A 23,220-nucleotide genomic window follows, 5' to 3' on the forward strand; every position below is an offset into this window, starting at 1 on the left:
GTTTAAATGTGAGGAAGGTTGCTGCGGAAAAAATAAGTGTTATGAACAAACAAAATATATCTAGCAAAGCATAGCATATTTTAAAACAAATTAAGCATTCACATTGATGGAACGCATGTAGGGTATTTGTTAACAAACATTTAAGGAAAAAGTGGAATGAATTAATATAGCATTCATAAGTCAGCTGATGAAGTTAATATTTGTTATAGTATAGCATGCATATGAATAAGTGCGTGATATTAAATATGATGAAAATCTGCTTAATATATCATAGATTTCCAGATATATGTATTGATTATTATGATGTTAAAATATTGTTTCTAGAATCTTTAATTAATTCTCACCTTCTTAATAAAAAAAATAAAAATTTTCGCTACAGTATATTAAAAAAATTACACTATTTAGTAATTCAATGGCAACTCAAGTTTTAAGATTCTTACTCTTTATCAAATTTAACATTAGTTAATAATAATGACAGTAAAAAGTACAAGAAATATAGTGATGTTAAAGAATTAAAGTTGAACCTTTGTTGTTGTTTATTATTTTGTTTATGGGTTATTGAATATTGTACCTTCGTTGTAAATGCAGGAAGATGACTTGGGGGTACAAAAGGCGGGAACCCCAAGTCCGGGATGAAGTAATCCAGAACTATAACTGGGATAAGATCCAACACCCATTCCTAAACTGGAACGATAGAACGGCGACTCGACTGCACTTAGCTTCGGAATGTCTTTAAACTATAATATAATTATAACCAGTCAATCTAAAAGCTAATAATTTGGCAAACACTTAATCTGCTAATGTAATATTATGATAAACAGTCAATCTAAAATACTCATATTACGAATATATTCTTTAATTAAGTTTAGATAATTCTTACCAAAGGAGGAGGAAAGATGGAGGGTGGCGCTTGTTGGTGCTGATGAACATGTGTATGCTGATGTTGATGATGATGCATTTCTGTTCGCAAATATGGTGCTCCAACAACGCCACCAATTCCAGCACGATCTTGAGAAGCCAGAAAGCGATTGTCTAATTCCCTTCGCAACATATCTGCTTGATCTACAAAATATAACATTTAGTTAAAATATGTACACAAAGGAAAAAAAGTACATACTTATTTTCGTAGTATCAAAATAAATTATAAAAATTTGAACGAATATAGAAAATGATACTCACTTAATGGTATCTGGAATGGATCGTCCCTTGTGCGTTTGCTTGACTGGAAAAGTGATTCCGCTGAAAATGGCAGAGGCGCCGTCGGCGTAGAAACAGGCGTGGTGACCGGTGGCGCGGCCACCGAGACTGCAGGCGGTACGGGCGTCACTTGGGAAGGCACTGGAGCGGGCGGCGGCAATGGTGCGATAAACATTGGTGAACTGTAGGCAGACGCAGTGGAGACACTTGTCGGCGGTATCGCAGGCATAGCCAGAGGTCCGGGAGGAGCCACAGCTTGCGTCTGAACCGTAGCTGCTGCAGGTACTATTGGCTGTGAAGCCGATTGCGGTTGCTGCGATAGGAGCGGTGGAACAATTTGTGGTTGAAGCTGCGGTTGCGTCTGCTGCTGCTGTTGGGGCGGAGGCGTTGGCCGCGTTAAAGACTGCACCGGAACTGGCGATAAGTGGTGTACCATAGGACCCGTACTGTTCACACTAAAAATCAAAATTAAATTTATAACTTATTTCAACACTGTGATATAAGTATTTGAGAAAAATATACAAAAATACTTACGTGGACCAGAGAGGTTTGTTATTGAAAGTATGACTAGAAGTGGTAACAGCAACGGGTGCAGTAATTGGTGAAGCTGCTTTACTGTAAGGCAACGCAGGGGAAGGCCCTTGTGGTCCAGATATCGATCCTGGACCATAATTAGAAGATAGTGGTGTAGTACTCGCAGACCTAAATAGATAATGCAAACTCGTTACATATTTAATATTTGAATAAAATATGAAGTTATTATACGCCTACAAAACTGTATAAAAACTAATATCTAAATAATGTAAATAATAAGTTAGAACTGAAAAACAGAATTGAACGCAAATTTAATCAAAAATCCTTGCCTGTTACTAAAGCAGTCTCTTTCCCGGATAGGACTAGGTGCAGGTGCGACGGTCGTAGGAGCGACTGGTGCGGCAGATTTTCCTGGTGAAGGTATCGCCGGAAGGTAAGGACTGTGCAATGATGCCGCGTATGGTGCATACAACGGTGGGTGCAGATATCCTGGATAGGCTGTTGGTCCTGAAATTTATTAAAGTTTAATTGCAAATTGAAAACATAAACGTCTACAAAAGGAAATCAAAACTGAAAAAATATAAAGCTTGTATAAAAATATAAATGTACCTGCTGCAGGAACAGCACTAGTGGCGACGGCGGGGCTATTAGTTCGAGGTTGCTGGGCAGATCCGTCAAGTCCCGGCGGCCTTGCCGGCGGCGGTGGCGCGGCAGGCGTCGCAACCTGTGGCTGCTGCAAAGTCACGGGAAGAGATGCGGGCTGTGTCGCTGCTATTGGTAAACCTTCAAATACACAATATCAAATTAATGTTATACGAGTATATTGTCATAATAAAACAAATTAAATTCAATTTTACCTGGCAACTGACTGGAAGCACTTGGCAACATTGGACCCGGTGTGTGCATAATGCCATTAGGTAAAGCAGGCGACGTCACCACCGCAGCAAGGGAAGGAGAGCTTTGGAGTGGTTGGGAGCACGTTTGCTGCTGCATCTGCACGTGTTGCTGTTGAGGTGCCTGACCACCAGACGGTGTACAAACAGGTAATTTGGTGTTTGGTTTTGGGCAGGCAGGCCGCAACATACCTGCAGCGCTATGATTTAGTAGCGGCATCGGCGTACTAAGCGCTCCATTAATGTTAATTTGTTGTTGTTGTTGCTGCTGTTGCGTAGGGAACTGGTGTCTAGGCCGCAGATCTGTCATCTGCTACAATATAAGATTTAAAATTAGAAACATGAGTGACACGTATGCTTAATGAAATAGACAACTTCAACAGGACTAGTAATCGATCAAAGCTAATCTATAATCGATCAGCCCAATTAGTTCAATAATTCTTCTTACCTGCATCGACGGTACTCGATAAGGTGGTGGCGGCAAAGCGGCGGGCGCAGGCGAAGGTGCGGTGACTGTCGGCGCCGGCGTGACGGCCACCGTAACATTGTTAGTAAACTGCGGCTGCTGCGGTTGTTGTTGTTGCGGAGGCGGTTGCGATTGATCCGGAGCAGAAGGCGTCTTGTTGCTAATCGCTGCTGCCGCCGGCACAATCGCCGCTGGGGCCACTGGAGAGGGGGTCGGAACAGATGCAAACATGGAACCACCGCCATCGGATCCCTAGTGGAAAGAAAAGTATTGGTTAATACTTTAAATCATTACAAAAATTTTTACTACATCATATAAATAAAAGTGGATAATCGAAACTTGAAAAATAATATATATTTTGTTCCAATTATTAGTTGAGAATGTGTATCAATTAAAACGGTTGAAAATATGCTTATAATAAAGTTTAACAATAAACTTTGGTTAAGCATTGTATTATTATATTTTGATTTTGAAAGAAAAATATGAACAATACAACACATCCATCGTCTGTACTATATGTCTGTACTCGTACACTACACCCGATGATAAATCTTTAGTCAGAAAAATCCAGTTTTCTTATTGTTCCGAGATATAAAATAACACAGAAAGTTATTGTTTTGTAAGAGTTTTTACGACTTTAATTACATTACACGATAGCTGTTGAAATAAAAGCCAATTATGAGAAGCCGTTTAATCAAAATGCAAAGTTTATTAAAAGTTAATGACACCTTTATATCTATCTCGATAATATGTGAGTTTTACTTGCCCATGGAATATATCTTTCACATGCAATTATATTCGTGCTATCAATTGCATCACGCAACCGCAATTATGATGCATCAAAGAAAATCACTTTAATTTGCGTCGGAATACTCTATAAGATAATTTAATCTATTTTTTATCAGTTGTGTATATAGCTGGAATTAATCAGATATCTCGTAAACCAGAATTTCTCACATCTAGCAAAAATTAAAATAAGACAAATGGAAACTGTAATGAGATATATGTACGTCTGCATACATACATATTATATATAGAATATATGAGAAAAAGCGACCTCTAGTAATAATTTTTTTTGACGTTAATCCATAAAGAATATTACATCAACAATTAAACATCCTTTCACCTTTTCATAATATGTATTAATATGTACCAGAATCAACAGGAAATTATTTATGAATCGCATCCTTACCATTGAACTTAAAAACATCGATAAATAATTAAACAACTATCACGTCTTAAAAAATCATACGTACACTATTTCGATTTTCGATACATTATATATGTAATTCTACATAAATATATTTAAATTTCCGAAGGGGGTGTTTTTCCGTTAGAAGATCTAAAAATTCCACAATAAGATCTAATTTTATGTCTTTTTTTATTCTAAATCATTTGTCTTCAAAACAAGTGCACCAACTTCAAATATTTTAAAGCCAATTGAAAAAAACTCAGAATTCAATCAATGATCAATCAAATCGTTTTCTTTATAATCAACAATGATTACATCAAAAACGCTTTGAAGAATAATAGTTGGAAATCTGATTAGTTTCTAGCAAAGAACAGCCTAGTTATATCTACTTAATAATCTGTTTATTTTTATAATGTATATTCTTGTCTTATATGATATTCACTGTCTTATATGCATATAATATAATATATCAATGTTCTCAAAAAATCCTAAAATTTTCAGTTGAAAACTGTGTTGATATTTAATTGATAACAGTCGATCTAGTTTGTAATTAACAGTTGCAAAAAAAATTGGTGACCATTTTTAAAAACCAAAGATTTCAATTCTTGTTAAACTTTCAGATATCCTGAATAATTTCAGATATCAGGAGGTTCATATAAATCGCCTTAAGGCAAGATGCTACTTATCTTACATCTTTTTTACATCATGTTTAGCGCCGTGCAATAAACAACAATAATTGAGGTAATTCCATTAGAATTAATTAAGTTATAGATTTACGACAAACCAACCTTTCGGTGGGAAATAAAATAATAATGCAGATAACGGTATGTATACGAGGTCAATACACAGAATAACTATGCTCTATGCAAGACTTGCGAATCGTACATACGTATCATTATAATTAAATACTATATATTAACCTTTTAACAACGCATATTAAAGAGAAACATTAGCATTCAATAATACGGCAATGGACTAGACGATTGTAAATCTTCCTATTTAAAAGTCCAGATATGCTATTTATTCACTTAATAGCATGTCAAATACGCTATTAATCCAGGATGAATTATGGCCTTAGATTAATGTAGCATAAACGGTGACGTAAAATTTCAACGAGTAATGAAATCTCAAGTTCGTTTATGAGTCGGTAATGATTCTGCTCGCGCTCAGATTTTACAACCTGCCTGATGTTTTAATGGCTGGCGAGCTAAAAACATAAATAGCATTCCAAAGAGCAAACAACTTTAGCCGACTGCAATAAAAATCGATTTCAGTACATCATATAACAGATATAAAATTCGCAAGCAATCACTTTGACGTCCTGTTATTAAATCGTGATTGGGAATTTAAAACAATCTGAACACTTGATTCATGTACTTGACTAATTATGGCGAATGTCTATATTAAAATGTATATTTCCATGTTTCCGCTCTCAGTTGTATATGCATATGCATACATAAAAACATACACAAACATATGGAGGATTTATTCGGTATTATACCCAGGCGGTATTGAGCTCGACATACCGAGACAAAAGACCTAGTCTGGCGTAAACGCAGTTCCTTCACTATACAGGAAAATACATGTATTTACTAATAATTGATTGCACTGACTAAAATTCATATTATTTATTCCAAATAATTGCTGGAAAATATTTACAGCAAATTAAGGTATCGCTAAGTTAGTAGTAGACTTAAACATCATAATAGACGAATTGTAGGGTTTTCATCTTGATATTTTTATTCCTTCCAATTTTATAAATTCATTTATAAACAAAACAAAAATTTATGTATTAACTCAGTTGACTAATATTTGATTCTTTGATTAAAATTAATAATTAATATTTAAAATTTATTGCAAGAAATTAGGGCATTCCATTAATTAGTAGTAGACTTAAATATCAAAGGAATAGTAAAGTTTTCATCAAGTTATTTTTATTACATAACTTCATTCACTAAATCAATGATTTATCTATTAATGAAGTTTACTAATAGTTAATTTCATCGATTAAAATTGTTAATAACTATTTCAAATATTTATTAGAAATGTATTACAAAAAATTAGACTATTCAATCTAATTAGAAATAGACTTAATGGATTATATCTGAAATATAACATTTAACGCACAAATAGAATAAAAAACAATATGAAATTATTTAAACTTTGAAAAGTTATTAATTATTTTTAAATTTTTCAGTATTCTGATACATCTTAAAACATTAAATAATTTAGTTTCCACTTTCGATTATAATGTAATTTGATTATAATGAATATAGCAGTAAATGAAATATAAACAAAATGTTAAAAATGATTATATGATTCATAATTATTCTTCAAAATTGTAAATGATTTTATAAAATAATAAAATTGATTTTAATATTCTGTTTTAATAAATTTGTTGAAAACCACTTTTTAAAACATTTGAATCATTAATTATATTGAGAACAAAATATCGTCGTCGTCTAAAATAAATTAGGTCATCCCAAGCTACTTGCGTGACGATTCGATTAGCATCATAATTACTAATTATAAAACATTAATTGCTGTATTTAGTACAGCAATTAATGTTCATTATATTATTGAGTCGTTGTCACATTATTAATTAAACCAATTGTGATAAAAATATAGCATCTTATTACAGCAATTACAATAAGTTAAAAAAAAACTTTTCTAATTAAGTTAAATACACATTTGGACACATGAGTATTTGGCTGAAGTTCAAAAATTAATCGTCCACCTGTGACCTAGTAAAAATTGGATACTGATATATAATGATAATGCTTAACGTTTCAACTGATCTTCCATGTCGAATTGCTATTATAAAATAAAAAAATTGATTATAAAAAGACCAATTTTTAAACATAACTTTTTGATCTACTCCCACTATAGGTTAGAAAACTGAGTGATCGTCAATTACACAGCACCATTTTCAGGATCAAAGATTCAACAATATTTCTGAAGATGCTAATTTCGGAGTCAAACAATATTTTATCTACTAATGAAATTCCTACAAATAATATCTTATACAAAATTTTTCTCCGCAGTTCCAAATATTTTTGCTCTTCCTATCAAAAATTATTTTAATACGACCTTAATAAGTTTATTTTATTATTTTCATACCCTATTCTGTTCTTGGTACTACCCTTATTTATCATTTTCCGGATTTGGGACCTAAAAAAAATAATACAACGGATATTTAAATGATTTTTATCGTCAGAATTTCGAGACATCTACCTATTTTAACAAACAAACAATCACATCACAAGAATTTTTTAAATTCTCGTAGAGGAAGTTATAGTAATGGGCCAAAAATCAAAAATGAATTTTTTTTGCATATCTTCACGTTTCAGAGGTTTCTGAACATTTGGGCATACCTCAGAAAAAATTGATGGATGTGTAGAGACAATTTTTCGTCGACGATTTCGGGCGTATGGATGAACCAATTTGAAAAATTCATAAAGCAATCGATTTCTATCGATAGGGAGATGTGCTGATTAGTTTTTGGCAAAGGCAGGTCCAGCGGCTTCGGAGATACGGAGCAAAAAGTGCTAAAAATGTCAGTTTTTAAGAGAATGGATCAACCTATTTGAATGATCCAAAAAACATTCGATTCGTAATGATGGGGAGAAGTGGTGATTAGATTTTGGTAAAGACAGGTCGAACCGTTTCGGAGATACAGAACTAAATGCGCAAAAAATGACAGTTTTTGAGAGAACTAAGCATCCGATTTGAATGATTTAAAAAACTTTCTGCTATTGTTGACGAAACGATTACTTTTGGGGTAATATTTGTAACGATATTGACGATTTTTGTAAATATTTGTAAAAAATATTTTAATTTTCAAAAAAAAAAAGTTAAATATCGAAAAATTGTTTGGTTTTTAATTCTAATTCTAGCTAAAGTTCTAACCATGACTTATATATAATACTTCAAATAATTATAATAATCTATTTAAAAACATTTTATATTACTCGAATATTTCATTAAGGTACGGAAAGTTTCAGCAATTTGACTTAAGGCAAGATGCCAAACACTACTAGTTTTTAGGTCATTATTGCATTACATAATATTAGTGTTAGGTTTAATGTTAGTAGACATCGTTTTAGCTTTGTATTGTACTGTAATTAATTTCATTAAAATAATTTGTTTCTTGCAATGAGGTATTCCAATTCAGTATCCGAAATATATAAAATTAAACTTCAAAAATGACAATAACAATAATATCCTAATATGATGTATTGAAGAATTTAGATGACGTTGAAACAAATGTTCGGAACAGTATACTTCTCTATCTTGTAAGATTCCATTATCACATAATTCCTCTCGGTGGTAATTTACCTGTGCCCTATCAGCTGTTTTGACAGGACTATCTGATCGGCAGGCCGTCGATGAATCGCCTGATTGTTCCCCATTGCCCGGCGAACCAGGCACCCTCGCTATGATCGCAATGGTTACCACATAAACAAAATACTCTGACACTACATTTTATCAGAACACATAACATGTGCAAAAATCACCCAACGTCACAAACATAAAACTCATCCACTGGGAAAAGCACAGTCATGAAAAGCACTGGAGTTCTAAACTTTCCAAACAGTTATCAACTGACCTGGAGTATTATAAAACTAATATACGGTTCACTGAAACTAAATGAAACTTTTTTGATGAGCAAAGACATACGGGATAAAAAGAAAATATGCAAAATATTTTGGGTTCCGTACAAAATATCTATCGCATACAGATCTATCTCTGACAATGATCAGAAGACTTTGTAGTATTAAAGTCATTTTTTTATATAATTTTTGGAAACACGTTTTTACTTGTCCATTTCAGGACAGGTGTAACAATCACTGCGACTGATGTAATCTACGTCAAATTAGTTCATAAGACTCTTATAACTATATTATTAATTATTAAACACTATGACTAATACTAATGTAATAGTAATATGTGATACAACAGGTTAACGCAAAACATTACAATTTCAGTATTGCAATGCCAAGTATGCTGAAGTACTTTTAAAAGAGAAGTGATGATACTTCTCAACATATGAGAAATATAGTACAATGTTGGTGTTTGTTGTAAAAATAGGTAGCTTGAAATGTAGTAATTACAAGTTCTTAATAAAAATTATGTACTGAGAGGAGCTGTAATTAATTTAACTGATATCCTTAGATGAGCAAGTCTCATATCCCTATAAATATTTTTATAATAAAGTAGGTAATATAAATAGGTATTTTAGCATTAATAAATAGCAATATATTGTTAGGGTGAGAGGCTGTCTGTAGCAGGGGTAACTAGTAACAGGCGTTTTTCAATAGGATCGTAAACAATAACAAAATGTTCGTCAAGATTGGACGGGTGAACCATGTCATAGCTACTGTTCCCGCAGGACGACGCAATAAACAGAACTGTGCAGGTGCGTAATTTTTGCCAGGTTATATAAAATTTATCTGTCATAAACTTTCGGTTTGTGTTATTATTATCGACTACCTAAATTTGCTTTAAATTTATCAAACTTTGATAATGTGTAACAATTCTTGTGATTGCTAAGTTGTATAAAAAGTTATCTTGATGAGTGTAAAAAAGACACGCCTGGGGTTAAATGAAAACATCTTGGGACTAGTTGTAACATACAAGAATTATATCAAGATTGGATAGAATTCATAGTTTGTAAGATGTGGACACATGTGAATTGTGTTACAAGGGTCACTATGTCTTTTATTTGCATTATTAAATTAATTGTAGTTAATGTTGATTTATGTACAAAAATATTACAGGAGACATATATTTTATCTGTATTAATTATAGTTTACGTTGATGTATGAAACTAATTACTTAGTCAAGTTTCTTAAAAATAAATGAAGCATAATTTTTAAGGGGCATTATTGTAGTTTTTTATTGTTAATACTTTCTCCGGTGTATGTTACAACTAATACGCCAGGATATTAAGTTCGAGTCCTAACTTTGACATAAAATTTGTATTGTTAAAATCAAATTGCAGATTTCGAATTGTTGAATTGAATTAGAAGTAACAAAAAAAAAAGAAAAAAAAGAAAACTCGCGAAGAAAAAAGAAGAATAAAGAAATAAGGGAAGATGGGTGTTGAATGGAATTTAAAGTAAGTTTAACAGAGAGAAGAATGTACAAGAATAAAGAATTAATTAGTTGAAGAAGGAAAAATTATATAGCATAAGATATACATATAGAGATAAATATATCATATAAAAGAGAGAATATAATGTAAAAAATATTGTTATAGGTGGCTAATGCTCCGAATAAGCAATGCCAATGATAAGTAAATAAGTTAATAAACAATACAGCTACCGATGGGGAAATTAGTAATTGACTTGTGGAAATACAACTTTCAAAAATAAGTTAAATGAGAGTTAATAGTTTAGTTAATTTAGGAGTGAGAAGAAAAAGAAGAATGGAAAAATAAGGGAAGATAAGAATTAGATAAGCTAAAACATGTTTAAAAGAGAGAAAAGAATTTATAGAAGAATAAAGCATAAAATAGTTGAAATATAGAGATTGTGTATGATATAAAAGAAAAAATAATGTTGGAGATGGCTAACACTCCAAATAAGCAAAGTCAATAATAAGTAAATAAGTAAATAAACAATACTGCTAACAATGGGGAAATTAGTAATTGACTTGTGGAAATACAACTGCCAAAAATAAGTCAAATGAGAGTTAATAGTTTTAGGAATAAGAAGAAAGAAAGAACAAAATAGAGCACGCGAAGATAAAAAGAAGAATGAAGAAATAAGAGAGGATAGGAATTGAATAGAAAAGATAAAACTATTTTAGAACATAGAGAAAAATATAATAGTTGAAAAGAAAAAAATAGTATATGACATATATAAAGATATTGAATAAAATGTAAAAAATAATGTTGTAGGTGGGTAATGATAAATAAATAAATAAACAAAACTGCTAGCAATGAGGAAATTAGTAATTGTCTTGTGAAAATACAATTTTCAAAAATAGGACAAATGAGATGCTAACAATGAGAAAATTAGTAATTGACTTGTGGAAATACAACTTTCAAAATCCAAATAAGAGAAAAAATCATATCATATGTGTTTAAACCCTTTTTGTACGGAACTCTTGTAAAGACAGAATAACCCGCGAAGGAATATCGATTACTCCTTAACAAAGCGAAACGCACACTTTCTACCGAACAGACAATCTAATAATAAGATAACACAAAAAAAATATTATTTTCACTGTGCACTATTCACTCGGCATTGAAAACATTACAAAATCTGGTGTTGAAACACATTAATACAATAAAAAACAGATATTTACAAAACACTACCGTTCTTCGCAGCGATCGAAACTCGTCTGTCTGAAGTGCAAAATCCGAAAAGAATAGAGAACGCAACCGCACACGAGTGCCGTGCCAAACTGAGATGAATAGCGCGACTGGGCGTCCTTGTTACGCGTACGGCCATTGCCCGCGAAGCCCCGAAGCCGCGAACGCTTGCATTTTGCTGCCGCGGTACGATGTACGAATCGACATCATTTAGCATATCTTGAAACTCGTATCAAGTTTATCTTGCTAACAATGTTCTTTACAAAAACTTGAAACACTGTTTTAAGTGTAAAAGTATGTATTGAATTGATTGCTGATGTATTCAACACACGAGAACATACTACACATGTATTGATTGTGCGTTTGTTAATCGCTTGAGCTTTTGCAAGTACAAATGATAAAAAATATTTCATCGCTAATTGCTTACTTAATACTGAAGAAATATATTAAAGTAAAATCAATAAAGCTTCCGTATGTTGGAATAAACCCATATAGGGAATGAACTAATATTTAACTGAAGGCTAATAAATTAACTAGTGGTGCATGACGTCGTGTTTAAAGGCATATTGCTGGAATTGCCCAAACAGTAATTTGCCTTCTTTTAATATTTGAAAAAAAAAATAGATTTTTGTGAGAATTTAGAAATTTATAATTTAAACATTATAAATCTTGATACGGGTCCCATAGAAATGGGTACAAACAAAAATTTGTACTTATTAAAATCTCAAAGACATATCTGACAAGTTGATGCATATATGTCTAATGACCATTTTTGACATTTTTCTAACATTTTTTATTGACCTGCCTTCCTAAAAATTTAAACAATGCTTCACTCTGTCAATAAAAATGAAATGCTTCTTGAATCATTAAAATCGGATGCCCCCCGTTCTTCTCAATAATTGAATTGGCATCTTGTGCCCTTTGTCCCACGTATCTTCGAAATGGCTGGACCTGCCTTTGCCAAAAACTAATCAGCACGTCTACGTACCAATAGATATCGATTGCTTTTTAAATAATTTAAATCGGTTGATTCGTGCTCTCGAAATCGTCGAAAAAAATTGTATCAAACACATATAAACATAAATTTTTTCTAGGGTATGTCAAAATGTTCAGAAACCTCTGGCCTAAAGATATGCAAAAATTTCCAATTTCATTTTTTTTGCGACTGTTAAAATTTACCCTATGGGAAGTTAAAAAAATCTACCAAAATATGCAAAAAGCATATAATATGAAGTTCTAAAATAGTTTTAAAAAACAACATACATATATGGATAACTTTCGTATTTGAAAGACTCTCTGATACCGTCAATACAAGTCAAAAAAAATTTAATTTTTAATTTACTATTTCCAGAACTAATCAATAGAAAAAAGTTATTTTAAGTCAAATAATTAAGTATTAGATACGCGAAAACGAATTGTTTATAATAATTATAACATATATAATAATAATACTATTTGTGTAGAATATAAAAATACGATTACGAAAACAAATTTCATTAAAATTTGATATCTCAAACAATCATTAATTAGCTTTTACTGACCATAGTCAATAAGAATGAAACCAAATTATCAATCACATCAAACAAGCAGTGTGAATAGAATGGCGTTGTGTAAACTTTTCTATTTGTGTATCAAAATCTTAATTTCTGTTTTATAAACTGGAAACGACAACAGTAAATATTTTGCTCTAGTACTCTATAGAATGAATAAACAATTTCTATGATTCATTGGCGTGAATTAATGCATGTGAATAAAACGTGTTTAGAAAGGAAATTTGAATTATATAAGCAAGAAGGAAGACGCTCAGACTAGGGATACTCGGCTCGAGTCCTAGCATTGGCACAAAATTTGTATTAGATTAAAATCGAATTAAAGTCGAATTGAGTAAGAAGAAAAATAGATTAGAACACGCAAAAATAGAGAGAAGAATTAAGAATTAAAGAAAGATAGGTATTGAATAGAATTAGAAGTTAGAAGATAAAACAAGATTAAGAAGAATGAAGAAGAAGTGGCTGAAGTGGGTGAGGTAGAATTGTTGATTTGAGATAGAAGAGAAGTACAAGTTAGAAGAAGCACGGTTAGAAAAAAATAATGAAGTTAGTTAAAAAGAAAATTGGATAGTATAAGATATATAAAAGATAGAATATGATAAAATAAAGATAGTATAAAATGTATATTAAAATAATAATAAGCAAGTAAATTCGAAGCATTTAATTAACTTTAACATCCTGACAACGATTACATACGAAAATTGTTCACTATTTGACCATTCGAATGGACCAAATATATGTTAAAAGATAGATTGCAAAAATGTATAAGAAGTCCGTGATCCACCAAGATGCTGCCGAACTCTATTAAAACACTTGCACTTTGTTTATATTGTCGAAGGACCAGATATATTTAGTTAGTGGCTATATCAGACCGATTGAACATAATCAAAAATAAAAGATGATAAATAAATGTTTAATTGTTGTGTATTTGAAATATTAAGACTTATAGATGATGTGTTAGATGTTATTGATTTGAATGTTGATTTAAGACTTGTTGCTTAGTTGAGTATTAATTTAATACTGATAGCTATATGATATTTTAGTTAATACTAAATTATGAAGATTTTACAATTTTATATGATTAGCTCGTTTTTGTGGGTTCAAGCACATCCCATTACATTTTTGACCAATCAGGTACTAGCCGATGATTCCTTGGTACGTGGAAATCAATCGGGGAAAGGTGATTAAGATTCTTAGGAAAATGGATTAATGCTAAGATGATAGATTTAGGGACAGGATGCTTGACAATGAGAGGGATTATTTAATAGTTCTAAATTATATAATAAGGGATAAGGATTTATTATTGCCATGAAGGTAATAAAATATATAACTAGATCAGGGTTGAGTAAGGCGTTAACAAAAATAGTTTCTAAATTTATTGAAATGACTTCGTTAAAAAATATCTTTGAAACAAATAATGTCAATGACTCAAAGAAAGCGATATACGTTCAATCGACGTCATATAAATATTTTCTTATTATTAGTGTCAATAATCGCTACCAAATCTTTGATCCTATTACCAGTGATATTAGAATCAGTTTCAGTACTGATTCATCGTATGTGTCGATAGCAAATTTAATCAAATGATCGTAATATCGATTTTGAACTTTACACAGTATATCTGGCTATCATACCTCCAACATGACATCATGTTATATACAAGCTACTGACTGCGTACGTAGACGGTTAATGTACTCGCGTCGTACGTCGCTGTGCTCCCTTCCATCCGCGCGGCCCAACGCGACATGCACCCATGCACAAACACAGAGAATGCGCGCTTCTCCGCGATTGTGCACATAGAGTAATATCGGCGTCGGTGCGGTGTGTTCTGCCGGGAGATACGACTTTTCGTGAATTTTAACCCTTTCCACTCGCGAATTACAAAATTAATATGAATTTTGTCGCCGGAGCGGCGGCATCCGAGTGGAAAGAGTTAATTCTGATTGCGTAAAATATTTCGAAACTAGTTGTAAATAGCATTAAACCTTAAGACAAGTTGCTTAAAGTTACCGATACGCGTAAATGTTCAACAGTTTATTTTGAAGCTTTCTTAAAAAAAATACTCAAGAACGATTTCCAATTGATTTTTTTCGAACATACTTAAAATATCTGTAATTATATAAATAATTTTAATTTAATTAACACATTTCGTTAGCATTTTATGTTCTAAAAATGTATTTTATTCAAGTGTGGACGTCAACTGTAATCAGTAGCTACATACGAAACGTCGATCGTGTATATGCTTCGGCATAAGTTCTGATTAGAATCACATAAGCGCGCGGCGTCATTCTAAACTTTGATTATTTGTTTATAATTCAACAGCTTATAATATTATACTATAATATATAATCTATCGTCAACCAAAGCTTCATGAAAATCTACAAAAAATGTTTATCTACATTTAATTACGAAGAAACGGCCCAGCCGCTCTTTACGCAAAACTAATAAACGCGATACCTAACCAAAATCTTTCAAACAGATTTTCAATTTTTAAAATCAATTCAAAGATTTTTTTACAATTTTGTGCTAATTAGAAGGAAACGGCTCGGCCGATCGTCATTGATCGATCAAGAACAACGACGATCGGCTAAATTTAAAAGCTATTTGACGCTTTTTATCGAGTTGCGTCAAATAGCTTTTAAATTTTTGAAATCAGTCCAGCAGTTTTTGAGAAAGATCAAATATAGGATCACATACACACAAACCACATACTTTTTCCAAATTTGGTCTCATTCGATTCAGAATGACTAGAAACGTCGAGAAAGCATAAGATTACCAAATCGAATTTTTTGGAAAAAAAAAATCAAATTCTCTTACGGGAAGTTAACAAAAAGCTGTATGTAATCACCTTAATCATAATCAAGTTTATTTAAGGAGTAATTAAAATGACGGAAATATGAACACAGACACACAATAAAAAAGTCGAATATTTTAGGATCATCATAGCAACATAAGCACCCTACACCTATCTATACCTTTGAGAGTATGTATTTAAAATGTAGTATTAGTAATATGTAGTAAGTAGTAATTGAAATGTTTTAAATTAAATTAATAGAACTATGAAGATAGCCATAATCCAGAGATCGTGCAGATAATAATACTTAATGTAATTATAATGTCATGAATAATTATGATTTCCGCCGGAGTGACCCTGCTGTACAGGACAACGTGCCGCTCAGTAGCGCTACTGAACGCTAATTTAAAATTAAAAATAACATTTCTAACGCACTAAAACTTTAATTCTATTTCTCAATAGTTGAAACTCATAGTGGTAAATCTTAAAGCCGACAATCTTATACACTGATAGTGGACTGTGGATGTCGTCTATAAACCACACTCGTAGCGAAAGGGTTAGAATGGCCTAAAAGGAACAAAGCAACTCGCTAATTGGATCAAAATCATCATTGTATTCATATCGTGAGATCATCATATTATAGTTGTTGATATTGTAAAAGACCTTGTACCTTTTCGTTAAAAGCTAAATGTTAAGCAAATACGAAGTAATCTGAAATCATCAAATTTTTTACCCATCAAGGTGTGCTTTTACATTAACGTTTTCACATAATTAATTAAATAATGACTTGAATTTGAAAAATAAAATATATATTAGAGTTCGATAAAAAGGTCATGTATTTTGAATACGCTAATGTTAATATTTAATATTATAATCGATAATGAAGTGTGTAAATATTAAATTACGGCTAAACAATGCTGAAGACGTGATAGCAATGTTGAATAGCCTTATTTTAGGCTAGAAAATATAAGATATAAAATACATGTATGCTTATGAATCACTGCGTTATAATACAAAAGATAATAATATCCTGAAGCGAGCTTCTTCGAGCTTTGAACTTATATTTTTATATTTATAGAGGTATATTTTTATTCATATTACTGTCATGTTTGCAAATGAAATTTTCAAAATGGCACCATTGACTTATATTGCAAAACTCAAGATATCGAATTCGTTCTGACCTGTTGAGCAAGAAATGGGATAAATATATGTACATATAATATTTATGTATATACATATAAATATTAATAAATAAAACAAGATAATATAACAAACAGACTAATATAATTAACATGCTATTTGCAATTTCTTTTCAGCCGAACAAAAACACGGCGCCAAATAATCAATTACAAAAAGATGTAAAGTTCTTGTTTATGTACTTATAAAATCAATTAAAATCCGATTTAAAAAGCAATTGTAAATTGTTCATTATTTTATGATCATGTGGTTCATAAACTTTTTCTGTTCACGGTGTAGTATTTAGTACAACAAACCTTTATAAAAAGGTAATTGTAATTGTATTATATTAAAATAGAATGTAGCAATAGATATTTTGGGAGTATGTATTTATAATTGAAATGTTTTAAATAATTAGATTAATAGGACTATGAAATTAACATAGTTTTGTATACCATCTTCTTAAGATAATAACTGAAATCATTTTCCTAATTATTGAAATGTGATCATTTATTGGAGAATTGTCAAACTTTTTTTTATATCACAAGAATTTTCTCTATAAAAACTCTGTATATAATTGTTATCAATAAATAATACCATAGGTTCTTTTAATGCATTGAATCTTAGAGGCAGATTTGCAGTAAAATAGACCTATGTTATGGCAAGGCTGTGTTATGTAGTGCTTCTCATACAAAATTGTACTAAATGCTGTAAAGTTCCATAAACTTTATGTGAGGTCAGGCGTTTTACACATAAAATGCAACTTCAATCGTATGTTATCAATTAAGCCCACCATCCCACCGCTGCCACCATGAAAAGTAATTGGCGGTTGTTTTTGCCACAAATGTGACGATGGAATGTATTTGGGTAGCTTGACCAGAGCGGTTGATAAGATATTTTCGATATTTTATTTGGTTATCGACATCCAAAACTACATTTTTCTAAAAAAACTGAACAGCTGAATACTAAGCCTGACTGCTGACTGACTACCGATCTAAATCTTAACTTCTTATATACTAAATAATTGTAATTGTAATATATCACAAAGCAGCACTTATGATTAGAATCTTTTTTGACGTTTGTTAGTTTTCTAGGTTAGGCTTTCACCAGATGACCCTTTGACAGTTTTTAGTGCCATTTTATATGAGAAGCGCAACTGCCATAATACTGGTCTGTTTTACGGCAGAATTGGCTCCGCAATGCATAATATTCTTGACTTTTTGAACCAAAGCGTCTCAAAAAAAAAATCTGCAATGATTTACTACAAAATATAACTTAACATCTATGAAGGCGCTATCGCAGGATAGCGATCCTTCTCACGCCGTCAATTAATATATAACTGTAACAAATGTAGCTGAATGTACTTTGTATAGCTTGCTATGAATAATAAATCATAATAAAAAAAATACCTGATCGTGTTAAAATTATTGTGCAATTTTATAAGAGGTATTACTTTGATAGAATTATGTTCATTTAACTCTATCTGATCTTATAACTCTATCTCTAAGTCTTAGAAAGATTTATCCAAGATGAAACGAATAATGAAGAGAGCAATAAATTTAATTCATAATCGACACCATATTTATTACACTTAAGTGATATCCCCATAAATAGATTATCGATTAACCGAATGCTGAACGAAATCAAGTCCTCGTCGTATTATATGACCTATAGTACGTGCCTCCGCACAATAGAAACACTCTCCCCATTCTGGCTATTGTCGCTGAAGGGAGTATAAAACGGAATTTGTCGCTTGGGATTTAATACATATTATTACACTTTTACACGCAAACGGTTATGATGTTTTTAATCGTACTATTTTAGATCCCATTAAATAAAACATACAGCTATTCTCGCTCGAGCCATAAAGATTACAAAGTTGTATAAATACAAATCAACTAGTTCCTTTAAAAGGTAGGGGAGACTGGGTACAGTAGTGACTGTCATCATAACAGTTAAAGAGAAACATGAAGTATGTTTGTTCGAACAAGTTTCCATTATCGCATTGTGTCAGCACCCTACATTAACGAGATCTATAGACTGCGTTTTTAAGAGTCAACACTAAGTTTTTAGCTCGATTTCTTTTAAGAATAACCGTTACTTGTATGCATATAGATAACAGTGTTTGCTATTTTTCTGTAAGTTGAGCATTAGTAGTTAATTGCCAGCAATTAGTTTTGTTTTATGTGACATATATACATGCTGTGACTTGATTTTCTAATTCAATAAGATTGTAACAGAGATTTTAACAGACAATGAAAATCTAACTTAACTAATTGTAAGACAACAAAATAAGAAAGAAAAAGGATAATTTTCTACAAGAGAACAAAAGATTTCACGAAGATTTTTTGTTTAAAAAAATATGTTTTGTTATATATTGTAATATTATATTCAAAAGTATTTTTTAAATGACAATAAAAGACGTTATAAACCATTTTCACGTTTATAATTATTGTTTTTTTTAACCTATTTTATGCCGGCTTTGTCACTCACCCTTTTCTTGTATAATTTGATTTTATTTCTAATTCAGCGTATTCAACAGTATTTTAGCATTTTCACGTAGATAAATGTTCAAATTACCATTTAATTTACTTTTCTCTCACTCAGCTAAATTATTACTGAACAAAAAAAGTGACTATATACCATGTGATATACCATGTTGTAACTTGATTTAATTGAATTACGTTATGATTATAATAAATTAATTATTTAATCCTAATATAAATCGAACTATAAAAATGTTATGAGATGGTAATATCATTGACTCGAAATAATAGCAATTATGAATTGAAAAGTTTCTTGAAGAAAAGAAAGACTAAAAGATCTAAATGATATAAGTTTGATCAAACTCATTAAACTCTGATAAGAATAATTATAACGTTAGAACTAGCGAACTGGAAGTTCCGTGCTCGATTCACGGAAAAAGTTCTCGAGGATAATGTACCGCACTGATATTATCAGATGTTTGCTTGTGTTAACTAACTGCTAAAAACGAGTAGATTTCACACAAAAATTTGTTGGGGGATGTAGTTTCAATGTAGAAATAAAAAATTCGTATTCATCTATTTTATAAATTCCTGGTTATAACTTTTATGTTGTAATTTATACAGCATGGAGTAAAATGACACCAAGTTATGTAAGTTCTATCATTTTGTATAATACCTATTTTATTTATGCGATTTTAAATTAGCAAATTTTTTCATAAAATAAGTAAATTGATGTTTTTGACATTTTGACAAAATTATTATAATATTTTACTATCAAATTAGTTATATTTTGGATTTGGATTTATATTTATTAGTTATATTTAAATTTATATTTATTAGTTATATTTAAATTTATATTTATTAGTTATATTTAAATTTATTTTTATTATTCATAAATCTTATTACATTTTTAGAAATAATAATGCTCGCATGGCCCTTAACTCACGCAGAATTAATTTAATATCAGTATTTACATGCAAATTCTAAGTAGATTAATATTTGTACAACTATGAATGAATATATTTTACTATTATTCAATATTTTGACCTTTGCTATATATTAGTTGCATTTTTGCAATACTCATGTCGACAATAACACTTTCCTTTCTTAGGATTTTGAACAAGTTTGGCATTTAAGCACAGATTTCAAATAAATTGATATTGTTTGAATTGTCAACTGTTAAAGTGAATGTAAATTATTATTTATTTATAAACTTCAATATCTGGCATATCTTAGTTTGTTTTCTATTTATTTTGATTAATTAATTTATTTATTTATAAGCAAGCCGTAATCAATAATAATATTGTTTCAGGATCTTGTCAGGCTTATTTATAATTAATACTTAAGGTAAAGTAATTTTATAATATTCATAGTAGCTGCATAACATTAAATACAATGTTCATCCTCAAGTTCATCATAAGAAAAAAATTCATGCGCAAAGTTTAGTTTTACTGATTTATAACCGTAAAAATAGTAATGATTATTAAAATAGTAATGAGAAACTAGCGAAGTTAAATAAATAAAAATTTAGAAATTATCATACAAAAAAACGAAAAACATGGTTGTGCAGGAGATCAAACAATCAGACTACATAGATGAACGATAAGGATTATGCAAGGAAATAGTTCTTAAAATCAAATTGAGAAACTTCTGTAATGTCATAAAAAGCAAATTCTTTTAGTAATAATTTTTAAATTAAGTTTTTTTACATTTAAGTTTATTTCAAAGGTCAGTCCAGCCGTTTCCGTGATCCGATGCAAAGAGTGCAGAAAATGTAAACTCGGTTTTTGCGAGAAACGAGCATCCGATTTAAATGATTCGAAAAACAGTCAATTCGTAATGTTGGGTAGAAGTGGTGATTAGTTTTTTTTTAATTTACAAAAAAAATTTTTTGAATTCCGAAAGTAATTCGGATTTAAATTTTAATACTAGCTAAAATACTCGAAATAAATAATTTTAACTTTGCAATTCAGTTTATATAATTCTTAGAATTAAGAGACAATTTCTTTATACTAACTCCCCTTCGAATGGGATCATTAAGTATATTTTTATTTACTTTTCATGTAATCTTATATAAACGTCATCAACCAATTCATAAGTTCTTATATTTTGTCTATAAAATACGAATAATGAAAGTTACAGTATTTATAATAATATACTAGAAAACTTTTAATATTTCTCGAATATTTTGTTCCGGTACGGGAAGATTCAGCAATTTGCCTTAAGGATCATATACCACTAGTTTTATTCCAATTTTTCCACTTTTATCTCCATGATTATTATATTGTTTTCGTTCACTGCCACTATTTGATTCTCCTTGACAAACTCTAAAATAATTTATCAAAATTCGAATACCCGTTCAGTTTAGTGACAACACACGCACAGAAGATATATATATATATATATATATATATATATATATATATATATATATATGTGTGTGTGTGTGTGTGTATACGTGGTATATAACGTATGTATATAACGTATATATAATGTATTACATAAGTGTAGAAAACATTTTTATAATTTGTAATAAACGCAAAATATTTCATAAACTTAAATGCAATTTTATTACTTGTTGAGATTCTCTCACTATTATTAAAAAGCTTTCCTTATATCTGCAGTAAAATTCAAATAAAGACGAATAAATTCATTGCATTCTTCCTTAGTTCGTGCGGACGTATATCTGTTCTCAACGAGCGTCGCGGCGGCGGAAGCCCTCCCGTTTTCAAAAACATATCCGCGGTATATACATACATATAATACTCTTGTAACAGCGATAGAAAATGTTTTACAGATGTCGGGCTTTCATAACATGCTTTAATTAAAACTTTATTGAGTTTGAATACGATAATTATAGACCAATTTAAAAGTTAGGTAAAATAAAAAGTATATAATTATTAAATGCGTTAAATTTAATAACATGAAAATAATAGAATAGTGTAAATGGAATTTAAACACATTTAGAGACCGATTCGGCCGCATACAAGAAAAATGTTATGGCAAAGCCATGTTACGCTCCAACTTCCATACATTATGCTACTGAATCATACAGAATACTGTCAAAATGCCATGTATTTGCTGTGCATTCAGACGTTTTACCCATAAACTGCAACGTCACTCGTATGTTATGAAGCTGACCCAGAAAGACCCTGTTATTTAAGATTGTTTTTTTACATTTGTGCGATTTCTAGGTTAGGTTTTCTATCTGACAACCTGAGAAACACGCCTGACTGCACCAACCACAAGGCTTTTGTCAATATTTAGTATGGAAAGTTCTTTATAACATGGCCTTGCCATAACATTTTTCTGTTATGCGACAGAATAGATCCCTACGTATATTATTTCCACATTTCAGAAACTTTAGCCTCAAAATATTTTAAACAATTTGACATTTAAAAATAAATTTAGTTTTCTTAGAACAAATTCAATTTAAATAGTAATGATTACTGTGTGAATTGTGCCACTTCTCGATTCGTTAATCAGAGTTAAATGGTAATCAGGTTAAATAATAAATTTGACTCTGTATATTAAATGCTAAATATTATTCTATTATATATTAAATACAAAAATGATTCTATATATTAAATAATGGCATTCGTTATATAAGC

General features: G+C 30.8%; 1 protein-coding gene across 1 annotated transcript in view; it reads right to left on the reverse strand.

Annotated features, from left to right (window-relative positions):
• Positions 1-548: 548 nt before the first annotated feature.
• LOC113386326 (autism susceptibility gene 2 protein homolog) overlaps positions 549-23,220 on the reverse strand; it is a 152,505-nt gene continuing 129,833 nt past the window's right edge. Inside the window, exons 9-16 of the mRNA XM_026624115.1 lie at positions 3,073-3,342; positions 2,589-2,937; positions 2,341-2,514; positions 2,061-2,238; positions 1,732-1,899; positions 1,180-1,652; positions 881-1,062; positions 549-737 (exon numbers count right to left, since the gene is read on the reverse strand). Of these exons, the coding sequence (XP_026479900.1) occupies positions 549-737; positions 881-1,062; positions 1,180-1,652; positions 1,732-1,899; positions 2,061-2,238; positions 2,341-2,514; positions 2,589-2,937; positions 3,073-3,342 (1,983 nt within the window). The remainder of the gene's footprint in view (positions 738-880; positions 1,063-1,179; positions 1,653-1,731; positions 1,900-2,060; positions 2,239-2,340; positions 2,515-2,588; positions 2,938-3,072; positions 3,343-23,220) is intronic.

This window comes from Ctenocephalides felis, unplaced genomic scaffold, assembly GCF_003426905.1.
Source record: "Ctenocephalides felis isolate EL2017-DRISC unplaced genomic scaffold, ASM342690v1 CF-g0.4_SCAFFOLD_00845, whole genome shotgun sequence".
Taxonomy (NCBI): Eukaryota; Metazoa; Arthropoda; class Insecta; order Siphonaptera; family Pulicidae; genus Ctenocephalides; species Ctenocephalides felis.